At 61.8% G+C, this 13,596-nt stretch overlaps 1 protein-coding gene across 1 annotated transcript in view; it reads left to right on the forward strand.

The window, feature by feature from the left end:
- CHST8 (carbohydrate sulfotransferase 8) overlaps positions 1-13,596 on the forward strand; it is a 106,486-nt gene that overhangs the window by 44,445 nt on the left and 48,445 nt on the right. The window contains exon 2 of the mRNA XM_012775142.2: positions 1,902-2,117. Coding sequence (XP_012630596.2) covers positions 2,009-2,117 — 109 coding nt within the window. The 5' untranslated portion in view covers positions 1,902-2,008. The remainder of the gene's footprint in view (positions 1-1,901; positions 2,118-13,596) is intronic.

Genomic DNA, 13,596 nt, shown 5'->3' on the forward strand with positions numbered 1-13,596 from the left:
GAGCAATGTCCCTTCCACTCTTCCTGCCGTTCCCCCGACGGCCTGGGCACCGCAGGGCCAGGTGCGGAGCGAGCAGCTCTGCCGCCCCACCCGCCGCTCCCTCTGCCCAGGACCTGCACGGCGGGGTCCCGTCCTCGCTGAGGGACGCGCTGGGGACCGAGGGCCGCAGGCTTGGTCCCCAAGTGAGGCCCGGAGTCCCCCTTGCTGCTGTACCCGGGTCTTCGCAATGAGCCAGACCCCCAGGACTGGCTGTCCCCACCCAGCGCAGGCACTCGACGGGCTTCGGGGCTGAGCCTTCGGGGACACGTGGCTGCCCGTTTGCACCCTCTGCGAGCAGGGCAGGGGTGGGTCAACGAAGGAAGCAGCAGTCTTCCTCTGGGGCGGGGCTGTCACAGTGAGGTCGGGGCGGCCTGGAGCCCCCAAGCCAGCCAGCGTCAGAGCCAAAGCAGCCCAGCCCGGGGCCGCCTCCCGGGCGGGAAAGCCGGAGGTGGTCGGCGCGGAAAGCCTGGGGCGGGTTAATTAAAGTTAACTGAGTGAAAAAATAATTACGGAGATGCAGAGGGGAGAAACCCAAACCTGCAATTCACGCTCCTCAGCCCCTGAGCTTTCTCAGGAACGATCTAGTGCTCGGGGATTTTTTCTGGGCAGGGGAGGGGGCGGGGCGCCTCTTTTCCTCGATTCCTGCTCCTGGACGTTGAGAGAGACGGCGGTGGGGCATCCTGACCCAGGGCCAGGCGCGGGTGGCGGGTCAGCGCCCTGAGTGCCATGCTGCACCGGCCGGGAAATCGCCCTTGCACCGGCGACCTGAGCAGCCACTCTGCCGTGGTCAGAGAGGCTGCTGGGAGCGGCCCACGTGGCCTCACCTCTTGGGGCAGGTGCCCCCGCCAGGGCTCCCTGGGTGGAAAGAGGGTGTTTCCCTGGGCCTGGGCCAACCGCACACCACCCGTGCCCACCTGTGGCAGCAGCTCACGTCTTGCCATTGGGCAATGGCCTTGGGGAGCCCCCGTCGCGATCTGCAGCCTGCCTTGTTGGGCTCACTGGCTGCTGTGTCTGGGGTGTCAGGAATTCTTCCTCCGTTTTTTAGGGGGAACCAGGGCAGGGAGGGTCACGGGGGCGTGCTCTGGGTCTGGAGCAGCAGGTGTCTGTCTGCAGCACCACGAGGGATGTTAGACCCAGGCCGGGGGCCTCAAGAGCAGGGACCACTGTGATCCGGCCAGAGCTTTGGGTCCCACTGGTGTGACTGTCCTGGGGGTGGGGAGGCTCCATCCTGCCGGCTCATCCATCATCTGCCAGTGAGGACAGCCCTGCTGGTAGGGATGGGGGTGGGGGGGCGGTCAGTCTGGGCACAAATGTCCTCCAGGCCTGGGGGGCTCCTTCTCAAAACATCCTGATCCATGGAGACCCTCGTCCCCAGACTCCTGTAGGAGGACCCAGGTGGAGGCAGATCTGGGGCAGATCTGCTCTGTCCACTGGGCCAGCTGTCGGGGGGATGAGCACCCAGCTTCCCACCTGCACCTGGACCCCCGTATGGGGAGCACACGCATTTGCTTGGAGGCCCAGAGAACCTGGACATTGCAGGGGGGGTGGCCGCTGGTCGCTGGCTGTGGGTCTCGGGGGTCCCCTTGGGTTCCCACAGGCAGGGCCAGACAGTGTCTCATGCCGTGGTTGCTCTGGGGGTGCAGATCCAGAAGACCCTGGCAGGAAGCTGGTGTCCCAGCCACAGGTGCCAGTGGGGCTTCCCTCACTTTCCCTGGGCTTGAACAGGTGGGAGGTACACACCTGAGTAACCTGCGGAGGGCGGGGGGGCTCCAGGGACTGTGCTTGGGTCACTGCAGTGACTGGGGCCTCCCCTGCCCAATGCCCTGCGACTCGGCAATGACCATCTCCCCTCTGCCCTGCAGCCCTCGGCCTGATGGACGCCCGGTGTGGACGATGAGGGAAGAACGTGCCTCCCGCACCTGCCAGGTGAGCCCGGAGCGAGCCCCGGACGACCCTGCACCCCGGAACCATGCGGCTGGCCTGCATGTTCTCGTCCGTCCTGCTGTTCGGAGCCGCGGGCCTCCTCCTCTTCATCAGCCTGCAGGACCCCACGGAGCTCGCCCCCCCGCAGCTGCCAGGTGAGCCTGCCCCCGCCTGAGGCCCGGGTCCCCGCGGCCGCCCCGGCCAGCTGCACCGGGGGGCGGGGTCTGTGTCCGGCAAGCAGAGGGGTCCTCGCCTCCCTGGCAGCTCCTGGTCTCGGTGTGGGGTGTGGGTCTGACGCCAGGCCTGCCGTCACGCAGGGGCCCCCTGGCGATGATGGGAATGATGGGGAGGCCGCCGTCTGCTCAGCCCGCTGTTGCCTTTGGTGAGACTCAGATGTGAACAGGGACCTGCCACCTCTCAGGTCTCTTTTGCATTGTCTGGGACATCAGAGGGTGGACAAGTTCTCCCTAAGCCCCGAGGGAGACTCAGTTTCCCTCCCCAGTCCCGGGGAGCCCTTGAATCTAGCCCCTCCGGCCTGGACTAAGGGAATCAGGGGGCCCCCTGGCTTTGACAGGGCAAATGTTCCCTCCCGCCGGCCCCCACCTGCTGTGTCCATTCCCACCCGTGCCCGGTGACGCGCTGGAGGGGCGCCCCCTCCCTGGTGGCAGGGATCTGCTGGGGACGGTGGATGGCGGAGAGGGGAGAGCGGTGACCCAGGGCAGGTGGCACGTGGAGAGGGAGCTCAGGCGAGGTCCCTGCTGCTGAGGCTCAGCTCCCCTCACCAGGGACACGGCAGGGCTGGGGGTCCCCAGGACAGGGCCGAGGCCAGGAGCGCTCTGCTTCAGAGAGAGCGGAGGCAGGTGTCTCCGCAGCGGCCCCTGTTGGGGTGAGTCCGTTAAGACAACCCCTCCCAGTCCAGCCTGTGCTCCCCCAGAGGTGCCCCCTCTCCCTGGGGCACTTGGGCAGGTGCACAACGCACCCCCACACACACTCTCTCTGCATCCTCACCGCCATGTGCACCCACTCTGTGCCGTGGACCGGAGACCGGACAGAAGGGCGGCGAAGGCCGAGGTCAGGCAGAGGCTTTCCCAGGGCACAGGAGGGGGAGGGCAGCCCCGGGCAGGGAGAGGGCACCCAGGCCTGCAGCCGTCTCTCTGCTCTCGCCTTTGCAAGCCCCCCTCCCCCTCCCCCGTTGTTGTTTTGCTTCTGCGAATTCGGGTGTTCTCCTGCCCGAGACGTGTGGCCCTGAGTGCGGGTCGAGGACCCCTGGGCACCCGAGGGAAGGCGGAGGGAGCATGAGGAGGCCGGAGCTGCCGCAGAGGCCCCACGTGGGGAGGCGGCTGAGCTGACCTGTCATCGCGGAGGGAAGCCGTGGCCCCAGGAGCCGCCCGGCCCCGCAGGCGGTGGCCGTCCTCCCAGGCCGGCGTCTGAGGACGCAAGTGTGCGTGACTCCGCAGGCTCCTCCTTGGGGACTCTGCAGCCCCACACGAGCCCTGGGATAGCTTCGGCACTGCGTCAGCAGGACAGGACACCCCCCTCCCCGGGACAGCGTTGTCGGGGCGCCCAGAGAGCTGGCCCCCCGGTTGTGTGCTGCGTGCAGAAGCAAATTGGGGGAGAAGGGCGCCGCTCATAAACGCTGCTCGGGGTAAAGGGTGTGCGTGTCCTTGGTGCGTGTCTTGGTATGCGTGTGTGGGTGGGGACACACACCTGAGCAGAGGGTCCGGGTGCTCAGCGTCCGTGTCCTGTGGGAGAGGCCTGGGGAGGGGAGGCATGAGGGTCCCCATCTTGCTCGCTGGGGACAGGGGGCCCGGGCCTGAGTGTGGTTCTCCCGGGCCGGACACTCCCGGTGGGATTTAGGTTTGGTGGCCACGGCTCCTGCCCGGCCATGCGGCTGGGATCTCAGGGGTGGAGTGGCGTCTTCGGGGAGAAGCTCGGAGATGGCACAAGTGTCCCCCCTGCAGCCGGCAGACCGGTGAGGAGCACTCGGGCTCCTGAGGGTCGGCTGGCCGGGACCGCCCTGCCCGCCCCCACACTGTCTACGCAAACCACACGGGACACGGCCGTAAAACTTTGAGTGACGCTCACGCGGCCTTCCCTGAGCAGAGTGCTCCCGACACAGGCTGTTTGTGTTGATTTGTTGCTATTCATTTATTCTTCCCTGTACTTCGCGCGGCGGCCTAATTGTGATTCCGTACCAAGAAAGCAATATCAAAGTAATTTTCCACAACATTAGTTACAATTTTCTTCTGATCTTCCGAGTGAAACAATCCCATCCTGTTGGCTTCTCTGAGCATATAAACCTTGATTACATGTATCTGTTGGAAACCGGGGCTTACATACAGCGTGTGTGTGTGTGTGTGTGTGTGTCCGGTCGCATGGCCCGGTGGCCTCAAGGGGTCCCTGACGAGTGTTTTCCGAGGATTTCTGTCCACGGGAGGCGCAGGCTCCGGAAGGTGCCCTGGCGTCCGGATTGGGCAAGGCCATGGCCGGGGAGGATGGAGGGGAAATGGAGGGATGGAGGACGGAGGAAATGCCACACTGAGGCATACACTTTGCTGGGGACAGAGTTGCTTTGGGGACTGCAAAGGTGGGAGGGGAGGAAGAGCCCCGTGAAGTTGCAGGAATGAGCTGGAGAAAGCAGCCGGAGTTCTCGGTTGCTGTGGTCCCTTGGGGTGTGTCATCGTCTAGTGTCCCCCGCGGAGCTGCCAGGCGTCAGTAGCCCCCGAACTTCTCCCGGACCAGCCTGCCAACGTCACCTGCCTCCTGCATTCGGTGGGAACCTGCGGGGTTGCTAAGTTTTGGAAATCAAACCATGTTTAAAAAAAAACTTTGCTGTGTTTTAAAGCAAATCTTTCGAAACAGAAATAGCCCCCTGTGAAACTCCTTGCATCCTAAGACGAATGGTTTCTTGGGTATCAGAGAACTGTCACTTTTGCAGGTACAATTATTTTCCAGTTTCCAATATCGCCAGGCCCTGAGCCCGGGGTGCCTGCTCTCAGGAAACTTAATTCTTGACCCAGGAGCAAGACTCACCCCTCTGGAAGAGAAAAACTCAGAGACCCCCACTCGCTGCCTCTGTGGGCTACAGGAGGCAGACTTCTCATTCGGTCGGGCAAACTGAATCTTAGGAGCTGCCTTTTTTTTTTTTTCTGAGACAGAGTCTCGCTTTGTTGCCCAGGCTAGAGTGAGTGCCGTGACATCAGCCTCATTCACAGCAACCTCAAACTCCTGGGCTCAAGCAATCCTCCTGCCTCAGCCTCCCGAGTAGCTGGGACTACAGGCATGCGCCACCATGCCCGGCTAATTTTTTCTATATATATTAGTTGGCCAATTAATTTCTTTCTATTTACAGTAGAGACGGGGTCTCGCTCTTGCTCAGGCTGGTTTCGAACTCTTGACCTCGAGCAATCCGCCCACCTCAGCCTCCCAGAGTGCTAGGGTTATAGGCGTGAGCCACCGCGCCCGGCTTGAGCTGCCTTTCTTTACGAGGTTTTTATTCTGGAGGATTTGAACACACACCGAAGATTAGGAGAATACATGAGCCCCATGCACCAGTCACGCCCACCCCCAGCATGGCCAGGCCGGTTCTGTCCTTGCCAACATCCACCTCCTTCCTTCTGTCTGGTTTTGAAGCCCGTACCAGCCATCCTATCAGTTTGTCCATAAATATTTCAATATAGTTCCCAGTGTAAGAACTTTTTTTAAAAAAACATTATCACTAAACTTGCTCCTTAATATCATCAAATTTAACAATTCCTTAATATCATCAAATGCCCAGTTAGTGTCCAAATTCCTAGTTATCCCACAAATATAAATACTTTTATGTCCAGTTTGTTTCATTCGGCATCCAGATAAGGCTCATTATTTGCAGTTTGGCTGAGTATTTTAAGTCTCTTTTAATCTTAAGTCTCCCTGTCCCTCTTTATTTTTCTCTTGCTGTTTATTTGGGGAAACCAGTCATGGGTGCTATAGAATGTCCCTCGATTGGGATTTTGCTCACTGGGCCTGTTTGGTGTCGTTTCCCATTGTTTCCTGTCCTTTGCAGTCCTAATAAATTATATACATCTTGGAGCTCGATCAGATATCGGTTTGGGTTGCATTTTCGTTTCGGGGGGCTTTTCTTGGCAAGAATTCCTGGGCGTTCTGTGCTCGTCCGTCGGGAGGCCCGCGTCTGCCCGGCTCTCTGTTATGTCACTGGCCACCGATTATCGCGCCCAGATCTCTCAGTTCATTAGGGGTTACACAATGGCAATGTTCTGATTTTATCGTCCCTTCTTCATTCTTTTAAGTGGAATGGATTTCGTTTTAATGGGGCAGGGCACGTCATTGTTAGTGACCCATGAAACAAAAGTGCACGGTGGATTGACTGGTTTATTCATTGATACATTAAAAAAAATGGCCCGTGATACGGTTCTGTTGCTAACGCACTATACATAGTTGTGGGGTTTTTTCGCCCTAATGTTTAGCTTTTGCAGAGTGAGTTTTCTTAAAAGTAGGGCCACCCCGTGTTTCAGAGCTCTTTGCTTTTGCTGGGAGTTGGGGAGTTGTGAGGGGGGTGGTTCGGGGTGGCGAGGAGGGGAGGCAGCCACGGTGGACAGTGGCAATCCCCCCCCACCCTGCCCCGGGGACCCCCAGCCCAGACCAAGGCCTGGGCAGTCCCTGGAGACCCGAGGCACTCCCCGCGGGCACCGGGAGTTCAAGGGGAACAGCAATAACCAACACCAAGTGTTTACCGTGTGCTGGGTCTTGTGCTCAGCGCTTGACATGTTTTAAACTCGTTTAAGTCTTACAATAAATGAGCCCCATGGACGACAAAATGTGGAAGGCGGGGTGGCCACAGAAGCAACCATAACACTGACACTCGCCAACGCTCCCAGGCCCTCGTTGATGCACCAGGGGACTGTCACACACACCTTGTGTGTATTTAATACTCATTGGATACTTTAAAACCCCTGTGAGTTCATTGCTATTGCCCCATTTCACAGATGAGACTACTGAGGCGAGAAAGGTTAAGAATGGTGCCGAGGTTGGGCAGAGCTGTGGGCTCAGTCCTTGGGCAGCTGCCTGTCGGCCACTGCACCACACTGGGTGCCCAGCACTGTGGCACCACTGTTGCCTGGAGCAGACAGGACAGTGTGGGCAAGGTTTGGAGGCATGAGAGACCGTAGCAGGTGGACAACTCCAGGTGGGTTGGGGCTGGAACGTGACCTGTGGCTGAAGACACAGCCGGGCCCCAGGCCCAGCAAGCCCTTGGAGCGTGGCAGAGGAGCTGGTCTTTGCCCCGGGCGATGGGGAGCTCTGGGGGTCTGGGGTGGGCAGCGGTGGTGCATCAGGAAGTCCATTCTGGTGGCTGCATGTTGTGTGGCTGGGGGCAGGGGGCAGAGGGGGGAGACACACAAACGCCAGGAGACCTGCTGGGAGGGCGTTGGGTGGAGCAGGGAGAGATGGCCAGGCCTAGGACAGAGAGGGCTGGGCGAAGGGTGGGTTCGGGGCCACCAAAGGCGCTGGGCACAGAGCTGGTGACCTTGTGGGTGGGAGGGTGAGGAGGGTGAGGAGGGTGAGGGTCTCGGTTCAGGAGGACTCTGGGGCTTTTGTCTCTGGCAGAGGGTGGCCGGGGCGCCACGCACCAAGGCAGAGGTGCAGATGGGGCGAGGTCTCGGGCAGGGGGCGGGAGACTGTGTGTCCTGTTTTGGGCTCCCGGCACCCGAGACGCTTGGCAGGGCGCGCACAGTTGCCCTGTGACTCCTCCTCCAAGGGGCTCCAGCCCACCCATCAGGCAAGAGAGCCAGGAAGCCGCACCCCGCCCACCCCTCTGCACCCACATCTCGGTTCACAGGGCCACACGCTCCCACCGTCATCGCGGGCCGGGGGCCGGGCCCCGCCGCGTGGAAGGGGCCGTTGGAGAACCCGGCCCTGCTGGAGGGGCCGGCGTCCCTGTAGACTCGCGGCTGCTCCACGTCCCCAGCCCAGGGAGCCAGCGCTGGCCCTGGAAGCCGTCCGCACTCCCCGCCGGGCTGGGTGCCAGGGCTGAAAACCGGGCTTCCGCCCAAGGCTGCTCACCTTGTCCTGCGATGGGGCCTCCACGCGGGGTCCCTGGGCTCGCCCGCAGTGGGGGAGACCTGGGTGTGCCCATCTGAGCAAGGCCACTGTGAGCCCCGCCCCCCCGCTGTGCCGGGGCGGGGGAGGGGCGCAGAGGAAGAGGCTCAGGAGCTCCGGATCAGTGGGCGCGGGAAGGAGGGTCCCCGGGCCCTTCCCTAGAGGGCCCCAGGCTGGGGGCAGTGGAAGGGGGCCTTGGCCTTGCCTCAGAGGGTCAGGGGGGAAGAGCCAGAACTGAGCCAGGGGACACTCAGAGGACAAGCCAAGGCTGTGCATCCTGGCTCCAGAGGTGAGAGCCGGAGGAGTCAGGAGGGCTTCCTGGAGGAGGCGAGCCGGGGGCCACTTGTCTGTCTTCTCTCGTGCACGAGAGGAGCTGCCCTCCAATGGCAGCAGTGACGTGGGGGCTGGGTGACACTCTACCGGAACCGGGGTCTCTCTGGAGCACACGCTGATGAACGCCACGCCCAGCGTCCCGCTCCAGACAGAGCCAGCCTTCCGACTGACTCTGTCGACTGTCCCCGACTGTCCCCGGGGCCGACTGGCTCCAGGGCTCTTGTGCGGGTTCCCCGGAGGCGGGGCCGTGTTGACAGAGGAGAGCGCGGCGCCTGCGCTGGGTCCCCTAGTTGCCAGGGACACACAGCCTGCCCATGCCATGCGAGGCTGCTCTGCAACGGCAGCAGGTGCGTCTGGCCCCGATAGCGGCTCCTCGGAGCTCTGAGACCCTGTCTCGGGGACAAAGGCCCCGGGAGGGCCAGAGCCACAGGGGGAACCGCTCAGAGGCTCTCGACAATGCACCCAGGTGGGGCGACAGAGTGAATGAACGCCAAGGTGCGGCGGCCGCCCCCCTGTCTGCCTTCTCTGGGCAGCTGGGCGGGAAGGCCCGCCGGCCCTCCGGGAAGCCAGTCCCGTCCCCCTGTGCTCCGTCCCGGGCCGGGTAGCAGCCCCCGCTCTCCCCGAGCAGGTGGGTTTTATTGGAATCCTCCCGAGGCTGTTTCCCGAAACCGTTCCCTAATGGCGTTGCAGAACATCGTATATATTTCCTACAAACCTTGCGAGGCTGACACATCCTTGTTGTGACTGTGCATATCAGGAGTGACATGTAATTGCAGTGATCCATCCTGTTAAGGAGCTGGCAATATATCATCTCAGAATCGGCAGGGCTGGGACTCCCAGAACCCCGTGTTTCTAAACAGCGCGCCCGCACGCGGTGTCTCCCCACGCCGCCCCCCGCCCGCCCACGCTCGCCTTCCTCGGGCCACAGCACAGACCGTTCTCGCTCTGGGAAAGCCAGCCACGGAGCGTCCCCTCCTTGTCGCCCGTGCACCCGGCTCTCCAGGTCACAGCTGTGACCTGGCGTGCTCGTAAGAGTGCTCCAAGCGCGGCCCTGGGGGGTCCTGCCCTCCTTTTTCTGGCAAATTCCAGAATGTCTTCATGGAGGTTCTTTCTGGGCCAGTGCAGCCATCCCTGTGCTTGAGGTGGGGAGAGGACGGGAGGGGGTGGCCAGAGCCCAGGGGCACAGATGGGCCAAGCCCCGGCTGCTGCTGCTGCTTTGCACCAGACAGGGCCCCACCCGCGCTTCGTTCTGGCTAATTCCGGGGTGTTGTCTACGCAGGCTGCAAGGGGACAGGTGCCACCCCCAAGAGTTGCACAAGGGCTGGTATTGATGGGGGGTGGACTTGGAGCCCCCACACGGCGATGATCCAGCAAGCGCCGGAAGGAGGCGGGGTCGGAACGCGCAGCCAAGTCGGGACCCGCTGAGCCCAGTGGGTCTGGGTCCCGGTGGTGCCAGGGTGGGAGTCGTCGATGGGTTCGCTGTTTGGAAAGGGGGACACAGAGGACCCTCCCTGCCGGAGTGGGAGGTCACCAGCTCTGCCCTCGCTCACTCGAGCCTGGGCCAGGCCCTGCAGCGGTCCCTCTCTGTGCCCCCCCCCGTCTTCTACCGTGTTTCCCCGAAAATAAGGCAGGGTCTTATATTTATTTTTCCTCAAGAAGAGACCCTAGGGCTGATTCTCAGGGCATGTGTTGTTTTCCCCTCGAAGCCTCAGCTCGCGGCACGCACAGGGTGGCCGGGACCCGACAGGGGGAGCCCACCTTGTTGGTGGGGCTGCCCGCACCTTTCCAGTCACCTCTGGGACGGCAGCTGTCACGACGGGGCAGATGGGAAGGGCTGCCTGTCTTCTTTCCCGCTCCGCGACGACACGCACGGGTTGTGCAGACGCGCTGCGCAGCCACGCCCGTCACTAGGGCTGATTTTCGGGTGGAGCTTCTATTGCGCACATGCTCAGACATCCTGCCAGGGCTCATTTTATGGGTAGGTCTTGTTTTCGGGGAAACACAGTACGTGGCCCTGAGCTTCAGGGTCCCTCCACCCTCCTGCAGGGGGAACAAATATATTCCCTTCTCCCTGCAGAAGACACCCTCGGGGGTGGGGGTGGGGGCTCCAGCCTGAGCCTCGCTTTCCTTCAGTGCATTAAAATATGCTAAATGGAAAATAATGAGCATGTAGGAACTAATAACGGGAATCACCTAATTAAATTAGGAAACAGACATCATATTGCTGTAATCTGAAAATTGGTATTAATAGAAAACGATCCCGGAATTGTTACGCCAAAGGTTCCTAAGGGCGGGGAAATTACAAAGGACAGCGGAACAGGGCACCGGGGCGGTCGTGCCCGGTAAGAGCGAGACTGACGCTAAAAATAGAAGACAGGGTCCTTGTGCGGGTCCAGTGACGTCATGGGCAAAGATGGCCTGGGAACCCACAGCTTGATGCAGGTATGACGGTAATTTGCAAAATGAGACAATGTAACTGAGCTTCCGTGTGCACGAAACATGGCCACGGTGACTGTCTATCGGCTGCCTGGCGCGGTCCGGAGAACTTTCCTTCCATCCTCCTTCGCTGGTTGTGACAGGTGGCAGGCGTCCCCATCCTCAGCTCAGACTCGGGCCGGTCACGTTGGTGGCCCCGAGTCCTGCAGCCAGAGTGGCCCCGCCAGGACTTGGAGCCAGATCTGTCTGATCCCAAAGCCAGCACTCAGCCCCCTCTGTGCTCCCCTGTTGCCGCTAGTCAATGTCACAGTCTACATTTCTTTTATTTTCCGATGTCATTCTGCCATTTCCTCTAAGGACGTTTTTGTGCCAACGCCCAGCAGATTTTGGTGGAAGCCAACGCCCCGAACCCAGCCCCCAAGCCTCCTCCCCGAAGCTTTTTTTTTGGTTAATAAAGCCCGGGACAAAGTCACCTTCTGAAATTACAGGCGGGTGGCTGGAGAACTGGGTCTCCCATTGTGTGCGGGGCTGGGCGGGGCCCGGGCAGGCGGGTGGTTGGCCCTGTCCTGGGTAGCCCTTCCGGTTGTGTCTCCATGGCGGCCAGCTGTTCCCCGAGGGCCCCCGAGGGGGGTGAATCAGGCTCTGTTCACCTGCGACATTCGTCACTGCCCAGAAGGCCCAGAGCGGGTCTCAGGTGTGTGGGGTGACCCCCTTCCCGCTCTGCCCGGCCCGGATGCACTGGAGGGGTGGGGGAGGGGACAGGAGGAGGTGGGGTCCCAGTGCGTGCGGGGGGGGACGATGACCCCAAATGACGTCTGGTCTGAAGCTGGGCTTGGGGCTGGGGGCCTGTGGGGGGTGGGGAATTCCTCACGGGCTGAGCTTCCTTTCCCTCCACCCACACCCCACGCCTCCCCCACGTCTGTCCCCATTCACTGGCCAGGCATCCTCAGTTAGAGTCACCTGGCATCAGAGCCAACCCTCCCACTCAGCCGAGGGCATCTGCCAGGTGAGGGCAGGCGAGACTCCAGTCCCCAAGGGTGGTCCCTTCCGCCTGGCCCCCTCCCCTCCCTCAGCCTCGCTTGGCCTGGAGTCTCTGGGCCGGGGTTGGGGACAGGGGGGACCTTGGGACACAGTGAGCTGGCACAGGGCCCGCCCCCCGCCAGCCAGCGTGGGGAAGGTCCCGGGGGCGGGTGCTCACGCGTGCTACCTTCCTGCCCAACTGGAGCCCCTGTTCCTACGGCAAGCTGCGGCGGGAAAGGCTCTGAGCCAGCAAGGACGGGGCTGCGGCTATGGTTGTCGTCCTTCTCCGTGGCCACCAGGTCCATGAAAGGTCATGGTGGTAGTTATGGCAACAGAAGCACTGGAGAGCCGGGTCTGGAGGCAGGTGTGCGTCTGCGGGGTGGGGTGGACCCGTCTCGGGTGGCCTGGGTGTGGGGCCGGGACCTGTGTGCCCCCCCCAGCCCTGGCTGCCCCCCCCCCCCCCGTGGGCACGCCGATGGCTCTTCCATCCAGGCTGACACCACTGTGTGCATTTAGGGTCCTGATCTTCTTGCTCACAGTGTTTGCAGGGAGCTGGGAGCCGCCCCGCAGATCCTGTTTAAGCCCCCACCTCCCCGTTCCGCACCTGCCCGTGGTTTTGCTGTGACGCTGATTTTCCGGGATCTGTGGCTCTGCAGTTTGAACTTGAATCACAGCGGAAGTCAGTGGAAGATTCTCTCCTTTTAACATTTTATTTATGCGGGGAAAAGAGCTGAGCTCAAATTGGTTCGGTTGCCCCTGGCAGCTGCTGCCCAGGCGCCCCTGTGGACAGGCTGCTCCCGGGGGAGGGTGAGCACCTGGGGGAGGGGCGGGTGTTCACAGTCTGGGGTCCCAGGGGGCAGGGGGAGGGTGGGGGCTGCCTCTCTTCTTGCACTGAGGCCGGGTCGAGGTTCTCCCCCTGGGCTGGACTCGGGGGGAGGGTCTGTGGGCGCCTCACCGTGTTTTGGTCGGGAATGTACTTAGCCCTGGCCCTGTCTGATGGCAGACAGAGTCCTTTGACCCCCCCATCCCACCTCCCCCATGGCTACAGCCATTTGGGGGTGCACTTGACCTTTGCCCTCAGTATCTGGGCCTGCCCAGGGGAGGGAGATGGGGAAGGGAAAGGAATCAGGACATGGGGGTCAGTAAGACCTGGGTGGAGTCACCAGGACCCATCGGAAAATGAATCTGAGCAGGGCGGCAGGGAGGGAGGGACCGCAGGACACAGGGATGGGGGAGGGGAAGAGGACAGATGGCCACGGGGGTGGGGGGGAAAAGTTCTGCTCAGGAATGTGGCCCAGGGTCCAGATCTTCCTTTTTGTTCTCGTTCTTTCAAAAAAACTAGGAATCCGTGACACGTATTTATGTGGATTTCCCCGATCTTGAGGAGACAGCTCTTGTTTAGAGCGTGGTCCCGTCTTGGCTGGACGGGCCGGAAGGCGAGGGTCTGTCCAACATCCCCAACTCTGTCCGGCTGTGTCTGGCTGCCCACCTGCTCTGCCTGTGCCACCTGGGAGGACAGGGGGGTGGGGGACTCTGTTAACCCTTTCCAGCCCTGCAGGACTCCCATCGGGCCGGGCCCCAAGGGGGCCGTGAGCAGAGCTGACCAACAGTGGCCTCGGAGTCCGGCTTTGCCCCCGTTGGGGTCAGGGGCCAGGAGCCCTGCCAGGCCTCTTGCTGGTCACCGTTTGGGTCAGGCAGACACTTGGGGACCCGGGAAGGCGACTGGTCAGCGGAGATGTGGGGGAGGCG

Source organism: Microcebus murinus, chromosome 16 (genome assembly GCF_040939455.1).
Source record: "Microcebus murinus isolate Inina chromosome 16, M.murinus_Inina_mat1.0, whole genome shotgun sequence".
Lineage (NCBI taxonomy): Eukaryota > Metazoa > Chordata > Mammalia > Primates > Cheirogaleidae > Microcebus > Microcebus murinus.